Source organism: Trifolium pratense, linkage group LG3 (genome assembly GCF_020283565.1).
Source record: "Trifolium pratense cultivar HEN17-A07 linkage group LG3, ARS_RC_1.1, whole genome shotgun sequence".
NCBI classification, from domain to species: domain Eukaryota; kingdom Viridiplantae; phylum Streptophyta; class Magnoliopsida; order Fabales; family Fabaceae; genus Trifolium; species Trifolium pratense.
The window spans coordinates 41,750,511-41,768,864 of record NC_060061.1 but is presented as its reverse complement, the minus strand read 5'-3'; the positions used below and the strand labels follow the sequence as shown (position 1 = coordinate 41,768,864).

At 32.8% G+C, this 18,354-nt stretch overlaps 3 protein-coding genes and 1 pseudogene across 3 annotated transcripts; 3 read left to right on the top strand and 1 right to left on the bottom strand.

Annotated features, from left to right (window-relative positions):
* Positions 1-857: 857 nt before the first annotated feature.
* On the bottom strand, positions 858-2,662 carry LOC123916465 (3-oxo-Delta(4,5)-steroid 5-beta-reductase). The gene has a single exon (XM_045967928.1). It carries the CDS (start codon positions 2,440-2,442, stop codon positions 1,318-1,320), a length of 1,125 nt encoding a protein of 374 aa, XP_045823884.1. The 5' UTR covers positions 2,443-2,662; the 3' UTR covers positions 858-1,317.
* A 9,240-nt stretch (positions 2,663-11,902) lies between these two features.
* Positions 11,903-15,137, top strand: LOC123916923 (nudC domain-containing protein 2). Its single transcript, XM_045968512.1, has 5 exons — positions 11,903-12,062; positions 12,141-12,289; positions 12,384-12,432; positions 12,601-12,743; positions 14,835-15,137. Exons 1-5 carry the CDS (start codon positions 12,014-12,016, stop codon positions 14,919-14,921), a joined length of 477 nt encoding a protein of 158 aa, XP_045824468.1. The 5' UTR covers positions 11,903-12,013; the 3' UTR covers positions 14,922-15,137.
* Positions 13,821-14,614, top strand: LOC123916922 (annotated as a pseudogene).
* Positions 15,138-16,191: 1,054 nt separating the features above from the next.
* Positions 16,192-16,713, top strand: LOC123915126. The gene has a single exon (XM_045966274.1). The coding sequence runs from the start codon at positions 16,192-16,194 to the stop codon at positions 16,711-16,713; it is 522 nt and encodes a 173-aa protein (XP_045822230.1).
* The last annotated feature ends 1,641 nt before the right edge of the window (positions 16,714-18,354 follow it).

Genomic DNA, 18,354 nt, shown 5'->3' with positions numbered 1-18,354 from the left:
TCTAATAGTAAATTCATAAGCTTATAGTTTTAATAATAATGCTATATATTGACAATGTAGTTGTAGTAGTTTGTAATAACGAATGTAGTTGGTCGCACCATGGCAAGGGATGTCACTTGTGTATTGTGATAATACAAACTTGGCATTTTTTAATGGCATTGACCTCCAATTTTAAACCATTTAATTTTTATAATTGGCCAGAAGAAAAGACAAAAACCAACTACCTGTGTCCTGTATCCTGCAATAAAAAATCTATCTGTACCCATAAATAAACCGTGTATAGTATTAGATTATACAATGTATTTTATTAATTATGTTCATGGAATACTGCTCAAAGAAAAAGATAAAAAAAAAAAAATAGAATTTGTGAAAAGTGATTGTCAAAGACACCAGCCAATTCTTATATAAAAAAATAAAAACACCCTATCAACGTAAGTTGGACTGGTTAATAAATACTACCTAATTATAAGGTCTTGTTTGACCATTACACGTACATCAATGCATAATTTTGATCATTAATATTTTTAATGGTTATAAAAATTTAATATTTTAAAAATACTCATCAAAATAAATTGAACAAGATTTTATATACTAATATTTACATTTATATATTATTAAAAAAATATGGTCAAAACAAGATAAATGAATAGTATACATTTTTGCCAAACAGGCTTGGCATTTAATAGTTCATTTATATCACGTAAGAACATAAGTTTAATTTTCATTGTCGTTGTGACAATTTTGTTGATGAATAATCTTTAAATATATCTGATAATACTTTTTAAATCTTGATATTTACCTTGAGAAGGTTTTAAATTCGACTCATTTAATTTTTTTTCTTCATTTTATAAAAAAGATAGGCCACAAAAAACATTATGTTATTTCCATTGAATGAAGAAGACAAAGCCATATCCCCACTTGTGGCCATAAATAAGTGACATATAAGGGGACAATGATGTGCAAAAGAAGGTATACATTATTAAATTAAAAATCCCATATTTATATAATATAAACCAGTAAACTAAGCAACAATAAAGGGAAACTTTAACAAGCACATGAAAACAACACGTTGCCACTAAATTTCTTTAAGAAAAAGCCCATGTTTGTGGTGCTCCATAAATTTCTAATACCAAACACTCCCAATTGAAGTCAAATAGATGTAGCAACAAGGAGGTTGGAAGTATGATAACGGTTCAATTTCCGCAATTGCTATTTGAAGGAGATTTGAATCACTTAATGTCAGAACTGATCCAAACCAGATTAAGAGGTCCGGTAAAACTAGATAGTAGTGAAAAAAATGTAGCAATAAGACTCTAATTAAGGAATCACCTTCTCATCTCTCATACAATCAATCCAATACAAAATTGAATTCAATGTCTTATACCTTGCACCAAAACCAAACTCCTCAACTTTATCTCTACTCCCCATAAGTTTAAAAGGGAATCTAAATAAAGCATCTAAAAATTCCCAATTAGCTAAATTTTCAACTTTTGTTTTCACCAACCCATTTTCCTCCACAATCTCTTCCCAAACTTGTTGCTTCTCAAACATAGCTTTTGAATACAAAAAATTTCCCACAACCATTTCTTGAGGAACTTGAACACCAAGTTTTTTCCCAACAATTGGCCAAATTTCCTTCCAAGTGAAACTTGGGCCATTAATTGAATTAAAAGCTTGTCCATTAGTTGAAACTATAGAACTTTTTGTAGCTGCCCAAATATGTTGGTCAGCTACAAGCCTAGCATCTGACCCATCAATGTATGGTTCTTCCCAACATTCTTTTGTCCCTCCAAACACAAAAGGGATCTTTAATTTTTTACAAATAGACCCATAAACACATAAACTACCCATAAAATTGTAAAATGATCTAATTGAATTTCCAAATAATAAACCAGGCCTATGCACTGACCAATAAACCTTACCATTTAATTTCTCTATAAGCAAATCCTCCAATGCATAGTAGAAATTTGTGCCACTACTCATTCTTGGAAATTCTTCTTTGTAATAGTACAATTTCTTTTGTTCATCAAAAGGTGCTTGAAGTGAAACATAATGTTTTGTTCCTGTTTGAAGTGAAACATGCTTTAGATTCTTAGCATTTGAGAGTAAAGAATCCAAAGCATTTGACATCATGGCTTTGTTTTGGTCACAACTTTCTTGTGTGTCTAATGGAAATTGACTAGCCCATGTGACCCAAAATACATGTGTGACATCTTGTAATGAAGATAGCTTTTTTTGAGTCTCTAAAGGGTTAAGCAAATCACAAGAAATGAAATTATAAGAAGGGCTTAAAAGGGTGTTTGGTAGTGTATCTTGATTTCTAGCTATACCATAAACTTTCCAAGAAGATTCTAAAAGTAGTTTTTTAGCTAACTCTCTACCAACAAGTCCAGTGACCCCAAAAATTATGGCAACACTTTTTTTCTCCTTTGTAGCTGCCATTGTCCTAAAGGGTGCTTTGTATCTTAACTTCTAAATTGAACCATTTTATAGGAATGAATATGGTGCCTCATTATCTGTACTTGGAATTTGGTGTTACAATAATAATGTGGACTTTTTTTTTTCTCTCTACTAGATTTGACTATTAGTGCTCTTCTTTTTAGGAGTGTTTCTGGGCTGGCATATGGTTATAGTATGTAGCATGAAACTTGTGATTGAAGTTGAAAATTCCAAGTAGGATAGATGCTAGTTGTTGTTAAAATAAGAGACATGAGTGTGTTATTTTATTGAGTTCTACAAAGATGGTTACAAATATGTACTTTACTACTATGATTGAATAAAATTAATAAAAGTCCGCCAATGAATTAGTACAAGTAGTAAGGGTTTTGGTTCCCTTAAACAGATGGTTAGACGTTCGAGTTGTGGCTCCTATGTATAAAAAGACCCGGTTGGGAAGAAAGAACATACCTTATGTATCCCACAAAGTTCCCTGACGGAAATTATAATCATCGTTAACGGCAATAGAAACTTTGAACTTTGTTTCTGTATCACAATAATCCAATATATATATATATATTAATAAAAGGCCAAAGGCCAATTTGTTGGTCATAGTTGGAGCAAGCAAGAAGGAGTTTTTTGAGTTCCAAACTCAACCGGCAGGTTGTTCCCCTGGCCGTTACAATGCTGGCGTTGCGGTTACAACTAATTTACAAGCAACCTATTTATATGTATTACTTTATTTGTAGGTTCACTATGTATCATGATAGTGATAGTTAAGTCAACATCTCCTAGGGGTCAGCATTAAAGTGGTACATCTTCTAATAAAATTTGGAACTTTGATTCATCTTAAAATAAATGTGTTTCCGTTGAATATGATTCTTTTGATGCATTGTAAGTGTAAAACTTTCTCCTAGTCCCATGTGTTTTGAGAGCAAATTAAATTGTTAATCACTTCACTAAATTTAGACTCTAGTTTGATAGTATTATATGCGTCATTTTTACCATTTTATTGATTTTCTTCAACTATTGTTTTTCTTCCCACGTTGCAAGTTTTCTTGAGCTTTTAGCCCTTAATTCTTATTATATTGTTCATCTCAAAAAATATATACATTTTATAAGGTTAAATAGAGTCTCACATTGAAGTGTTGAACGTGTGAGAGTATGTTAAAAAGTCTAACATCTTATATAAAATGACATGGATATGTATGTATAAGTAGATGTAATTATCACCTTAGTCTAAAAATAAAATTTAAAAATAAGAATTTTAATTTAAAAATTAAAAGAGTTACAAATTTTAATTAAAGAAACATAAAAACACAAGTAATATATCATGAAATTTAAATTAAAAATAAAATAAATTTTTAATTATATTAGATAAATAATATACAAATATTGATTTTTCATCATTCTCGTATATATTAAATATGACTTTCAGAGTTATGCATATCAATAACTAAGAACACTACCAACGGACTAAATGCGTGACACCAACCATAAATTATGAAGTCTAAATTTAAAATTTAAATTTTGAATATTAATAAATCAGACACAATTTTTTTTCTTTCTAATTCACATGTATTAAATTAAATATGATTATTTGAATCATGCATATCAATCACTAAGAATACCACCAACCAATAATATGCATAACATGTTATTAAATGAATATATTCTTAAAATAATTCATTCTCCCTAATTCTCCTTGTATTAAACAAATCTTTTGAAGTCATGTAGGTCATGTGATAATAAATAATATATATATATGTTAGAAATAGTAAACGAATCTTTTGAAGTCATGCAGGTCATGTGATAATAAATAATATATATTATGTATCAAATAATTGATTTTGTTTTAATAATCAAATAAATTTTTATAAGATTTTGTTATCTGTTAGATAATCATAAATCCCAATAGTCACCGTTTAAAACTTAAAATTACCACTTCATTTAAGACAAAAGAAAAAACTTAAATGAGAAACATCATCAATATTAATTTATTTCTCTGATTTCATGTTCATATATATTCTTTTGCAGGCTCATTTTTTTTTCTTCTTTCTTTCAAATCTTTTTACACACAAGAGTAAAAATAAAAGATATACTTACGTAAACTCACATTAACATGCTAATGCAAATATATTATATAACTAATTGCATATGAGGTTGTCAAAATCACGCGTTAACATGTAAAATTGCCCAGTGTTAATGAAAATTGTCTTAAATCGGTGGTAAATTCATTCTTGTTAAACTCGTTAAAAAGTCAATTTCGAACGAGTTAACTCATCGTGAAATCGAGTAAAATTGTGGTAATTTTATTTTAATTTTACTTGATTTTGAAAAACTTAACTCTTTTCTTTTTGAGTTTGTTAATTTTTAATAACGTTAGAAACTTATTAAATTCTCGTTTTTTAGTGAGTTTTGTGGGATATTTTTATGATTTGGTGGGATAATTGATTGCAAGTTTATGTGCATGACAGTTATTGAGAATAATTCAAAGTTAGTTAAGAAAGTAGTTAGTTAGTTGTTGCAAAAGTTGTTACTTGTGTAACAAGTAACAAAAGTTAGTTAGAGATGAGTAGGATTAGTTGGTTGAGTTAGTTACTTAGTTAACAAGTAACTATAGTTAGATGATTCTAACTAAATGGTTGTATATAAAACCATGCCTACACATTGTAAAACCTATTCCAATTGATCATTAATAAAGTTACCCCATTTCCCTCATTCTTTCTCACAATTTGTTCATTTACATTCATCCTTTCATTGTTCATAGTTCTAACAAACTGGTATCTAGAGCCTCAAGGTTCGTGGCATTAAAGAATTGATCAAGATTCACTACAATTTGATCAATTAACTCAGGAAGAAGATGGCAAGCCAACTAGAAACGCTCAGCAACAGTTTTGGTGTGGGAAATTGCCAATTCTTGATGCAAGCAATTGGGATCGATGGAATAAGCAAATGAAAGTGATATTTGGGTTTCAAGAAGTACAAGATGTGGTTGAAACTGCTATCACTGAATTAGCAGCAGATGCAACAGACAATCAGAGGAATGCACATCGTGCATTGAAGAAGAAAGATTTCAAGGCAATGTTCTTCATTCATCAATGTGTTGATTTGGTGAATTTCCAGAAGATTGAGAATGCAACATCAGCTAAGGAATGTTGGGACATTCTTGAGAAAGCACACTCAGGGAATGAGAAGCTGAAGCAGGTTAGATTACAAACTTGGAAAAGGAAATTTGAACTGCTGCAGATGGAAAACAATGAAAGCATTGCAGATTACTTTAACAAGATCACAAACATCACAAATCAGATGAAGAGTTGTGGTGATACTTGTGACAATCAAACCATTGTTGGTAAGGTTATGAGAACTTTATCTCCTAAGTTTGATTATACCACTGTTGCAATAATGGAAACCAAAGATTTGTCAACATTGACATTGGATGAATTACAATGTACACTGGAGTCTCATGAACAAAGAATCATGGAAAGAACAAAAGATAGGGTCACTGATCAAGCATTGCAAGCTCATGCAGAAAAGAAAGGCAATGGCAAATGGAAGGGGAAAGATAAGTCCAAGAAGAATAATAATTCACAAGATAACTCAAAGAAAAACAATGATCAAGCTGAATCTTCATCTCAAGGCACTGCATCAAATCAAGATAAGAAAGGGAAGTTCAATTTGAAGAACATACAGTGCTACAATTGCCAGAAGTTTGGTCACTTTGCAAAAGATTGCAGAGGCAAGAAGGTTCCAAGGTATGGAGGAAAGAATAAGGCTGAAGCACATATTGCTCAGGAAGATAGTGACTCAGAGGTTGATCCAACACTGTACATGGCTACCATTACAGATATTGAAGATGATCAAGAACATTGGTATCTTGACACAGGTTGCAGCAATCACATGACAAGTCATAGAGATTGGCTAATCAACTTCAACAGTTCATCAAAAACTAAAATAAGGTTTGCAGACAATAGAACAATTCCAGCTGAAGGAGTAGGTGATGTGTTGATCAAAGGCAAGAAAGGAAATCAAGCCATCATCACTAGTGTTCTATATGTACCAGACATGAAAACAAATTTACTAAGCATGAGACAGTTACTAGAGAAGGGATTCATTATGCATATGGAGAATAACATCATGGAAGTGTATGATTCTCAGAACAACACTATTCTGAGAGCCCCTCTATCTCAGAATAGAACATTCCAAGTCACCTTGACTGCAAATCAATCCCAATGTCTGGCTACAATAAAGATCAATGACCAAGCTTGGTTATGGCATCTGAGGTATGGTCATCTCAACTTTAAAAGCTTGAGTTATCTGCAAAACAATGAACTGGTCAATGGATTACCTGCAATTAAGATCCCTAGAGATATATGTCAGCATTGCTTGATAGGCAAGCAAGCAAGAAAGTCCTTTGTCAAGGATATTGCAATGAGAGCTAAGCAGGTACTTAATGTAGTATATACAGATGTATGTGGTCCATTTGACACACTATCTTTAGGAAGAAACAAGTACTTTGTATCATTCATTGATGAATTCAGCAGAATGATGTGGATTCACTTAATGAAGAGCAAAGATGAAGTGCTTCAGAATTTTAAGACATTCAAAACGTTAGTTGAAAAGCAATCAGAAAAGAAGATTAAAATTCTAAGAAGTGATGGTGGTGGTGAATACACCTCAAATGAATTCAAGACATTTTGTTCAGAAAATGGAATTCAGCATGAAATAATAGCTCCATACACTCCTCAACACAATGGAATGGCTGAAAGGAGGAATAGAACTATCATGAACATGACCAGATGTATGTTAAGAGAGAAGAATCTACCTCACAGCTTTTGGGGTGAAGCTGTAGTTACAGCCTGCTATGTTCTGAACAGATGTCCTACAAAGCAAATGGATAAGGTACCAGAAGCAATTTGGTCAGGTCACACACCATCAGTGAAGCATCTTAGGGTATTTGGATGTCTTTGTCACAGACACATACCAGATCAAAAGAGGAAGAAACTTGATGATAAAAGTGAAATGATGATCATGATAGGATATCACACTGCAGGTGCCTATAAACTCTACAATCCAATCACAAAAAAGGTAACCAGCAGTAGAGATGTCACTTTTGAAGAAGATAAGAGCTGGGATTGGAATGGAAATACAACACCAGATAAAAAGTATGTTCCATTTCAGTTACTTGATGAAGAAGCAACTGAAGAAAACACTATGCTAACACCTCCAACAACTGCAAATGAGCCAGTGGCACTAAGAAGATCAGAAAGAGGAGGTATTCCAAACAGAAATTTGCAAGGGTATGAAACAATCCTAGATGACATGATCACACCAGATGGTGATATAGTGCATTTTGCATTATATGTAGACACTGAGCCCTTGACATATCAACAAGCAGCAAAATATGAAGAATGGAGGGGAGCAATGGAGGAAGAAATAGCCTCAATTGAAAAGAACAACACATGGAACTTGGTCCATCTGCCTGCAAACAAGAGGCCTATAACAGTCAAATGGATATACAAATTGAAATACCTACCTGATGGCACTATAGCAAAGTACAAAGCACGATTGGTTGCCAAAGGATTCCTACAGAAACAAGGTATTGACTTTACTGAAATCTTTGCACCTGTGGCAAGGATTGAAACTGTGAGACTAGTTGTTGCTATTGCAAATCACTTTGACTGGGATTTTGTTCAATTGGATGTCAAGTCTGCATTTCTCAATGGCAAACTTGAGGAGGAAGTATATATTGAACAACCTCATGGTTTCATAGTTAAAGGAAAGGAAGATCATGTGTTGAAGCTGAACAAAGCATTGTATGGCCTAAAACAAGCACCAAGAACTTGGAACATGAGAATAGATGAGTTTCTTAGCAAAAATGGATACTCAAAATGCACTGTTGAACATGGAATCTATGTCAAAGGTACATCACAGAATAGACTTTGCATAGTGTGTCTATATGTTGATGACTTACTGATAACTGGCAGTAGTAAAGATGAAGTTAAGAAGCTGACAAGTCTGCTAAGCTCAGAATTTGACATGACCAATTTAGGAGGTTTGAAATATTTTCTTGGGCTGGAATTCACTAAGACAAGTAGTGGTATGCTGATACATCAGAGGAAGTATGCTTCAGATATACTAAAGAGATTCAACATGATGGATTGTAATCCAGCCAACACTCCAATGGAAACTGCATCAAATTTGAATGCTGATGATGAAGGCAAATCTGTGAATAGTACTCACTACAAACAGATGGTAGGAAGCCTTAGATATGCTTGTAATTCAAGGCCAGATATATGTCATAGTGTAGGGATTGTTAGCAGATTTATGCAATCACCTAAACTGTCACATATGCAAGCAGTGAAGAGAATCCTAAGATACCTACAGGGCACAATTGACTATGGTGTCTTGTACACCAAAACATATGAGAACCAAAAGAAGCTTATTGGTTATTGTGACTCTGACTGGTCAGGTGATAAAGTTGAAAGAAGAAGTACAATGGGATACATCTTCACATTGTTCAATTGTCCAATCTCATGGAGTTCTAAAAAGCAAAGTGTAGTTGCCTTGTCCACATGTGAAGCAGAATACATCTCTGCCTGCAATGCTGCTTGCCAAGGAATTTGGTTGCTAGCATTACTACAGGAAATGAAGATTGATATTGAACAGGAAGTAGAGCTAATGGTTGACAACAAATCAGCCATTAATCTAGCCAAAAACCCTATAGCTCATGGAAGAAGCAAACATATAGAAACAAAATTTCATTTTTTGAGAGATCAAGTTACAAAGGGGAAGATCAAAATGACCTACTGCAACACAGAGAAACAAATGGCAGATGTGCTCACTAAGCCATTGAAGATTGACAGATTCAAGGATCTAAGAAGAATGATGAATGTTCAAAGCCTTGAGACTTTGAATTAAAGGGGTGTATTGAGAATAATTCAAAGTTAGTTAAGAAAGTAGTTAGTTAGTTGTTGCAAAAGTTGTTACTTGTGTAACAAGTAACAAAAGTTAGTTTAGAGATGAGTAGGATTAGTTGGTTGAGTTAGTTACTTAGTTACCAAGTAACTATAGTTAGATGATTCTAACTAAATGGTTGTATATAAAACCATGCCTACACATTGTAAAACCTATTCCAATTGATCATTAATAAAGTTACCCCCTTTCCCTCATTCTTTCTCACAATTTGTTCATTTACATTCATCCATTCATTGTTCATAGTTCTAACAACACTTTATTATGATAATTTGTTATATTTTTATTTTATAATTAAGTTGAATTTTTGAATTATTGATGTATTTGTAATATTATAGTATTTTTTTTACTATCATATTATAGTATATGGTTAAATAGTATTTAACCCCATGTAATGTTAATTAGCAAATTTTGATTTACCCCATGTAAATAAAAACTGCGATTCCTCCATCATAATGTCTAGATTTCGTCATTTTATCTTTTGAGTGGACAAGTTGACACTTGACTGGACAAGAGCAACAACATCATCCACCATTCATGGCAAAAACCCCAGATTTATTGATGCAACCCAAATCTCGAATCTAAAAATCAATTTCAACAATAGGTCTTGCTCATATTTCACCATATCCAAATATCCTAACAATCAAATAACCCAGAAAAAAAAAAAAAAAAAATCCATACTCTATTCTCTTCCACCAATCTCTACTTCTATCGTTTTCCTTCTTCAACCACAACTATCGTTTCCTTCCACCTACTTCAATCATTGGCTGCAAAAAAAATTGTGGTTTCAATTTTTCAAAGAAATTAATATTTCACGTGAAGGAGATGGTGATTTGTCTTGTTCATATTCTAAACAACGACGAGAAGGTCGGTGATGGTTTATTTACAAATTTAGGATGTGGAGAAAATTTAATTTACTTTGGTCATGATAGTTGAAAAAGGATGAATTTGGACTATTCATATGATAGACTTGATTGGGGTGTTTTCAATTTTCATGATTCGAGTGTCGATGTTCTTAGTTCCTTATGAAAATTAGATGTAAACGCTCCCTCTGGATTGAAAGGATTCGCCATGGATCAAAATGCTTTGATACCATGATAGAAGTAAAGTTTCAGAAAAATAAAGAACGGTATTTCATTATGATAGATGAATGATTACAATTGAGAGTTCTATCTTATATAGAACTTAGGAAGAGAGAGAGTTTGTTATTGATGCTAACAAACTTTAACAGAACTCTAACAGATTTAATATTTCTGACTATTCTAGAAACTTCCTAATATACTTGTATTATATTCTCTGACAGATCCACCACACCTATAAGAATGTTTCAAATTAATTAACTTTACCATATAATCTCTCTTTAATATCTACTTTTTCTATATATCCTGAAAAATTAGTATCTACTAGCTATGTTATTTTGTATCTAGTTGATTTGCAATGGATTATGACATACATTGAATATTTGGATTTCTTGGATTAACTTCTAGTTTTTGGAATAAAGTTTGAAAAATTCTTCGTTGACATGGGTAAAATATGTTGACTGGACCAGTATCACGTGTTCAGAGGGCGCTGACCTGACAAATTACAGGGACGAAGACCAAAATTCGCATAAATTATCGGAATGAAAACTAAAATTCGCTCAAATTACATGGACGAAATTTAAAATTCATAAATGTGAAAACCCATGCTCCAATTTTTCATTTTCTACCTTGCATTATAACTCTTCTCACTTTCTTCAAACTACAAAATCCCATAAGTTCTTCATTTTCTCATAAAATATTTAATCTTAAAATCCTTATTTTGGGACCAAATTCCGTCTAGTTTCCTTTACACATTTGGTGTTTAAAAAGAAAAATTCTCTCCTTCTGTCATTTCTCATCATCCATTATATGATTATATTATGGTACCCTAATTTCTTATGACACAAACTACAATTTTTATGACAAAAATTGAGAAAGAGAAATCAAATTTATCATAAAGTAAAAATAGTTGAAAGTTTGTAAGATTTTCCAAAATTGATACAATAGGTTTTTTACTTCAAAAAATTGTCTTTTAAAGAAAAAAAAATTCGTTGAAGAATTTATGGGATTTTCAAGTTGAAGAAAGTGAGATTTAGAGATGTCAACAATGTTAGAATGTCTATTTTTTTATCTTTTTTATTTTTTGGTAAGGATTGTCTATATTTTATTTGATGTATAGAAACTTTTAACTAATTAAAAAAATGTTAATATTTAACCCCTAAATCTAAAAGAAGTGTGAAAGTTTTGGAATTATGAAACAAGAGTCCTCCTCAGTTATGTGGCCGACGCGACATGGTGCAAGATGCCGACAACGAAGAATACAAAGGTAGTGATGCGAGACTTGATTCTATCGGTTCGTTACTAGAATTTATTTTTTCCGTCTGAGTGGTGTCTTTTTAGGTTATTAATAGTTTTTTTACCTTTTTATTTCTCTACCGTTGGATAAATCCAATGATTGATATTTGGTTAAGGAGAGAAAAGTAAAAATCTTTGAAGCATAGGATCCAAACACTAGAAGAATAATCAAAAACCAGAGTAGAAAACGAAGAAGAAATAGGTGAGTGCAGAAAACCCTAGAAAAAATGGCAGATAAATTGGCACCGGAAAAGCGTCACATCTTCCTCCACAACGGTACTTTTCCATTTCCCTTATCTCGAATTTTCCAATTTCATTTCGTTTTTCTTCAAACAATTCCATTTGTTGATTTAGGTCAAAAGGTGTTCGAATGGGATCAAACCCTAGATGAGGTCAATATTTACATCAATCTTCCTCCTAAGGTTAATTCCAAGCAATTTTACTGTAAGATTCAGTCTAAGCATATTGAACTTGGAATCAAAGGCAATCCTCCATTTCTCAATGTAAACCTAATTTCCCTCCACTTTAATTTTCTTCCCCAATTTATCATAATTGTTGCTCATGTGTTTGTTATTTTTGTGTAATTTGATTTCTCAGCATGATCTTACTTCCCCAGTGAAGACAGATTCTTCTTTTTGGACTTTAGGTAGGTAAAAGTTTTCATTTTTGTGTGTGTTATGATGTTAACTTGGGTTGGAATTAATTGGGGTTAGTTTGTGATTTTGAAATTGAAAATGAAATTATATGATTAATTTGGGTTTGGTTAAGTTTAGTTGGTTGATTGATTAATGCTGATTTTGGAATTGAACTGTAGAGGATGACATAATGCATATAACTTTGAATAAGAGAGATAAGGGTCAGACATGGGCTTCTCCCATATTAGGTCAAGGTCAGTTGGATGCTTACTCTACTGATCTTGAACAGAAACGCCTCATGCTTCAGAGATTTCAAGAGGAGGTGAGTTTTACTTCTAGTGAAATCATTTTTGTGTGATGGGATTTGGAAGTCGATTAATTTGCATTTTATGATGTTTTAGTTTATGCTTCTTAGCATCTTTTGTCTCAAACTTTACTCTGGTATTCTTTTCTTTAACTTTAACGCAGCTCATATCTCCCTATATCATCTTGAGTTCCATTTATGTTCATTCTTTTGTGATGATAATAATTTGTATGCTTAAGGGCAAAGGCAATTTTGTTTGAGCAATGTTATTCTTTATGAAGAAAACACAATACGAAATGCAAGAATGGGAATATGCCACCTCATTTTCATCACTTTCTTGCAACCTTTCTTTCATTAAGTTGTAGCATTTTCCATTTTTTTTTAAGTATTTGCTGTATTACTTACTACTAGTTAGTATGCTATTATATTCATGTATTGCATTTGTTGTTCTAGATCTTAGGTTTTGTTTCTCTATATCCGGAGCATATTCCTTAGCGATGATATCCATATTTTATACCCTTATTTTTCTTCAATGGACTTGGTCATGATGTTATTGATACAAAAGGAAACAGGGTTTCATATAATGTGATATTGAATTGTTGTTTAGATTTTAAACTGCAAAGGCTGTTAAAATTGAATCCACCGTTTTTTTTATTTGTTGATATTACATTTTGGCATTTTGCTTAAACGCTTAAAATCTGTATAATATTGAGATTAGAAGGGGATTTGATAATTCAGCGGACTTGGTCACGATGTGAAGGGATGTGTATGAATTTGGTTGATTCTAGTTTCTTGCAGATAAATAATTTCCTCTAGTATATAATAACTGGGTTGGTTGTGTACAGCAGCCTAAGTAATAGTTTAACATAATAATGTGTAATTATTAAATTTATTCAACATAAATTATATAAGTGCTTCATATATATAATCAAGATAAGGATATCACACACTAATAATCAATTATATGGTGGGATGTCAGGCAAGGCAACAAAGGTGCAGTGAACCAGTAACAAATACTGTCCAACTAATCCAAGAATATTTTGTATAAGATTCCGTCTATTGTTTGTTTTTATTGATTGTCCCTCGCTCCATTTTATTAATACATAATCTTAATAAATAAGGCAGTTCCAGTCAAAAAATAAATAAAATAAATAAGGTAGGTCTCCCTTCTAAGCCGAGTTGAAAGAAACACATATTTGGATGTTTGGACTTTGGATTCATTCAGTATAGCAATGGCAATGGACTTGTCAAGGATCACCCTGCGGCCATTCAAGTTGAGTGATGTGGACGATTTCATGTTAGTAGTAGGTGATGATAGAGTGACAAGCTATACTAGACGGAAAACTTTTGTTTCAAGGGAACAAGCTTTGTGTTACATCAAAGATGTGTGCTTCCCTCACCCTTGGACTCGGTCTATATGCATCGACAACCAAACTATCGGATTCATATCAAGGTATTTGCACAGGTGTAGGGCATAGATTGGCTATGCTATAGCTGCTAACTATTGGGGACAAGGTATTTGCACCAAAGCCGTGAAAGTTGCTGTATCACAAGTTTTCAAGGATATCCCAGATTTGGTAAGGTTACAAGCTTTTGTTTTTGTGGAGAATCAAGCTTCTCAGGGAGTCTTGGAAAAGGTTGGGTTCCTTAAGGAGGGTATACTGAGAAAGTTTTCGTATGTCAAAGGGAGAGTTAAGGATGTAGCTCCTTTCAGTCTTTTGTCAGGGGATACCCATTCTCTACAGTAACCATAGGTTTTTAATCCCTTTTGAGTCAATTTACCCTTTTCTTTCTTTCTTTCTTTTGGTGTGGTGGCTACTGTGAGTAGACACAATTGATGTTAAAATGGAAATTCTGCTTATTAAGTAAGGCTACCTACACTTTGTGCAGTTTGGCAAGTTGGTCTGCTCCAATTTATTGTTTGTATCTTCTCACCTACACATGTAAACTTTTATTGAATAATTAGCACAGGTTCTGTTAACCAACTTGCCATGTTGTTCCCAATATAGTTGTGAAGGAAAATCTTGAACTTGACATAATTTCACTATAAGAAAACTATTTGGATATTAATGATGTCTAACTTTCCTGATTATGTTGTTCCGTTTGCAGAACCCAGGTTTTGATTTTTCACAAGCTCAATTTAGCGGAAACTGTCCCGATCCAAGGACCTTTATGGGTGGAATCCGATCAGATTGATCATTGCCACAGGAGTTTCTATTTGCCTACTGTAAGATGATAATTAGTGTAATAATCTGTGTAATCTCCTCCTTCTGATGCCATTTAATTTAACTAAAAACAGTGACAACACACTAATGAATAACTGAATTTGGCATCCTGTGGTATTTGTTAATCTTTCAGCTGCCCTTTGTTGGCTTTTAAAGTTAATTTTGTATATAAAAAATGTATTTTTCATTCCTTTAGTATATAGTGACCGTTCAATTATCCATAGTAGAAGCATTAATAGAAACCTGTTTCAATTCATGAGTTAAATAAAAGGCATCTTGGTATTTCGAAAACTCTCGTGTTGAGTTTAATAGGAGACAAGTGAATGAGGTAGCTCATGCTTTAGCCAAGGTAGCCCCATCTATAGCTCGCTCCCATATTTTCATCGATGTACCAACATTTATAAGTCATTTGATTATGAATGAAATGCTATAAGTATCCTTTTGTCAAAAAAAAAAAAAAAAAACGCATCTTGGGTATAACATCATTTAATAGTCTACTTTCGCTTATATTTTGTTACAAGTAGATAAGTTAAAATTTGCTTATAATTTGTCATGGGTGGAGTATGTTAGACATCATTAGTATGATATATTAATAACAATTTTGATATCAAATCTCATATGGTGGATCCTCAAGCTTAGATCAACCTAGTAGGGAACATTGTACGACTTGCTTTCTTTATGTTTAGCAAATTTGGGTATATAAAGAGGTTCTAGCCAATAGGACTACTTGACAAAAAAAAATAACTGAGTTGTTTATTGATTCCGACAAAAATTATTATAGAACACTAATGAAGGAAAAAGTTTTGCAAACTCAACCAAGGAGTGGAGAAGCATGGGGAAACTATGGAAGATCCAAGCACCACCTGAGGCTAAACACTTACTTTGGAGGATTTGTCAAGATTGCTTACCGTCCCGATTACGATTAAAAAATCGCTTTGTCCAATGTCCAATTGATTGTCCCATATATACAACGGAAACGGAGGAGGATTGGCATATATTTTTAGAGTATGAAGGGAGTAAGGAAGCTTGGAATGTTATGGGACTAGAACGTATCATTCAACAAAGGAGGCAAGGAGTTCAAAACATTAAGGAATTCATTTTTAACCTCTCCTGTTTTGAGAGTTCACAGGTAGCAAGAAGGGCAGCGTATTGATATGGCACATTTGGCAAAACCGTAATAATCAAGTGTGGAACAACAGCAAAGTTAGCGCGCGACAGGTTGGAATAAAGGCAAACCAGACATGGGAGGAACCGAGGAATGGTCACTTGTTCAAGGCTTAATTGAGGAACAACCTGGCACTGTTTCACAGCATGATAACAATACTGTCCAACAACATACAGCAATCACGCCAGCAACACAGTGGCTGCCTCCACGCCCAGGAATATTGAAGTGCAACGTTGACGCTAGTTTTTACGAGGCAGCAGGTTATACAGGATGGGGATGGTGCTTACGGGACCACCGAGGCCGTTTTATACTTGCAGGTACTAATCTCACTCAAGGAAGATTGAACACTTTTGAAGGAGAAGCCATGACACTAAAAGAAGCAATAGAGGAAGCAATGAGCAAAGGCTTCTCTCATGTCATATTTGAAAGTGACTCAAAAAATGTTGTTGATGTCATTTCATTTAGACAAGTTGGCTCGTCGGAATTTAGTATTATAATTTCTCATATTAAGTCATTGTTATTATCAGCTCCAAACTTTGAGGTCAAGTTTACCAAGCGACAAACGAATAACGTTGCTTATGAGCGGCTTATTCCATAGCTAGTTGTCATATCTTTGAACAATATTTGATTATTGAAATGAATTAAGTTTATTATTATAAAAAAAAATAAAATAAAGTGGAGGTCGTTTTCCTATAATCGTGCCTCTCAATAAAGGGGAAAGTTATCTTTTTGTTAAATTTATCATTCTAGATTTTCATTTTTTTGGCAAAAATCACATTAGATTTGATTATTATAGATTTTACTATACTTCTACAAATTCCAAAATAGCAAGTCAAACAAACCTTTCCAAAAATTGGTAAACCAAACCCATACCACAAATAGCCATATGTTGCCATGGCAATCAATATTCCATTTCTTCCATTGTTTTATTGACTTAATTGTTTAATTTTTTTAACTATATTATTTCTTATATGTGATAATTCACACCATCAATATAAAGTTCAATGGAATTATACTCCTTTTTTTTTTACAGAATGGAATTATACTCATATTGTCACATTAATATATATGGTAATTTATTTTTGACGAGAATATATATTGTAATTTTTTTCAATCAAATTTATATTGTAACTTTTTTTTACCCCGATAAATTTAGTGTATTTTATTATTTTACTATCAATAATGTCTTTAATACATGTGAGTATTGTTGGAATATTTTATAATATTTCAATAATATTATGTGGGCAAATATCTTTATATATAATTATATTAGCTATTTATCAATTAGGAGCCTTAATTGATTAAGTGATCAAATAAAGTAAAAGGCTATTTAGATTTCTATTTAGAATTAATTAATTAATTGGATATGGGCTCAATATGAGTGGATGTTAGGATGGCCCATTTCGGAATAATGGGAACCCTAATTGGCCATCACACTATATATAGGCTATGGTCCCCAATATACCGGACACACTGCATATTGAGTCTTCTCCCCATCTGAAGAGTCCTAAAGGCATAAGGAGTCCTGGTTGAGGAAGAACCACAAGCCAACGGGTGTTCGTCATCCGATTCTGTTTCAGGTCAGTTCATCAAGTGGATTCATCTATCCAGGTATTCCTATAATCCTTGATAAATCAACATGTCGTAGATCCTGTTTTATATACATGCTCATATGTTTGTTTGGCTTCCGCACTAAAGTAAGATTATTGGATTTAATCTTTATTGTTGAGCATGTTTTATACGATTAATATTATAAATTAATTCCAACAAGTATATCAATAAAAATTAGCTATAGATGTGGCCACTTTTGTTAAAGCGTGGACAATCTCATTGACTTCTCTCCTAATAAACTAAACACGCGAATTTCTAAAATGAGAACCATGAACACCTAAACAATCTCTTGGTATATCACTAAACTGCTACACATCATCCTTCTTACAATAAAATCTCGTTACGACATTTCTGAAATCAAGTTTAAAATCAACGTTTTTCAATTATAGCTTGTGAATTCAATTTAACGCGTTAAAAAGACCAAGAACTTCACCATTGTCAACTATTCCTTGATCATCTCTTATGCACATTCATGTGCCAACTTTATTTCGTGGTATAAAAAAATATGCATCAATGTTGCATTTGTATCTACCACTCTCAAGCTTAGACCATCGTGGAATAGTTTGTTACTGTGAAATGTGTTGTTTCTCTGTGAACCTGTGCTCCTTTCCGATCAGTCAAAATTTTT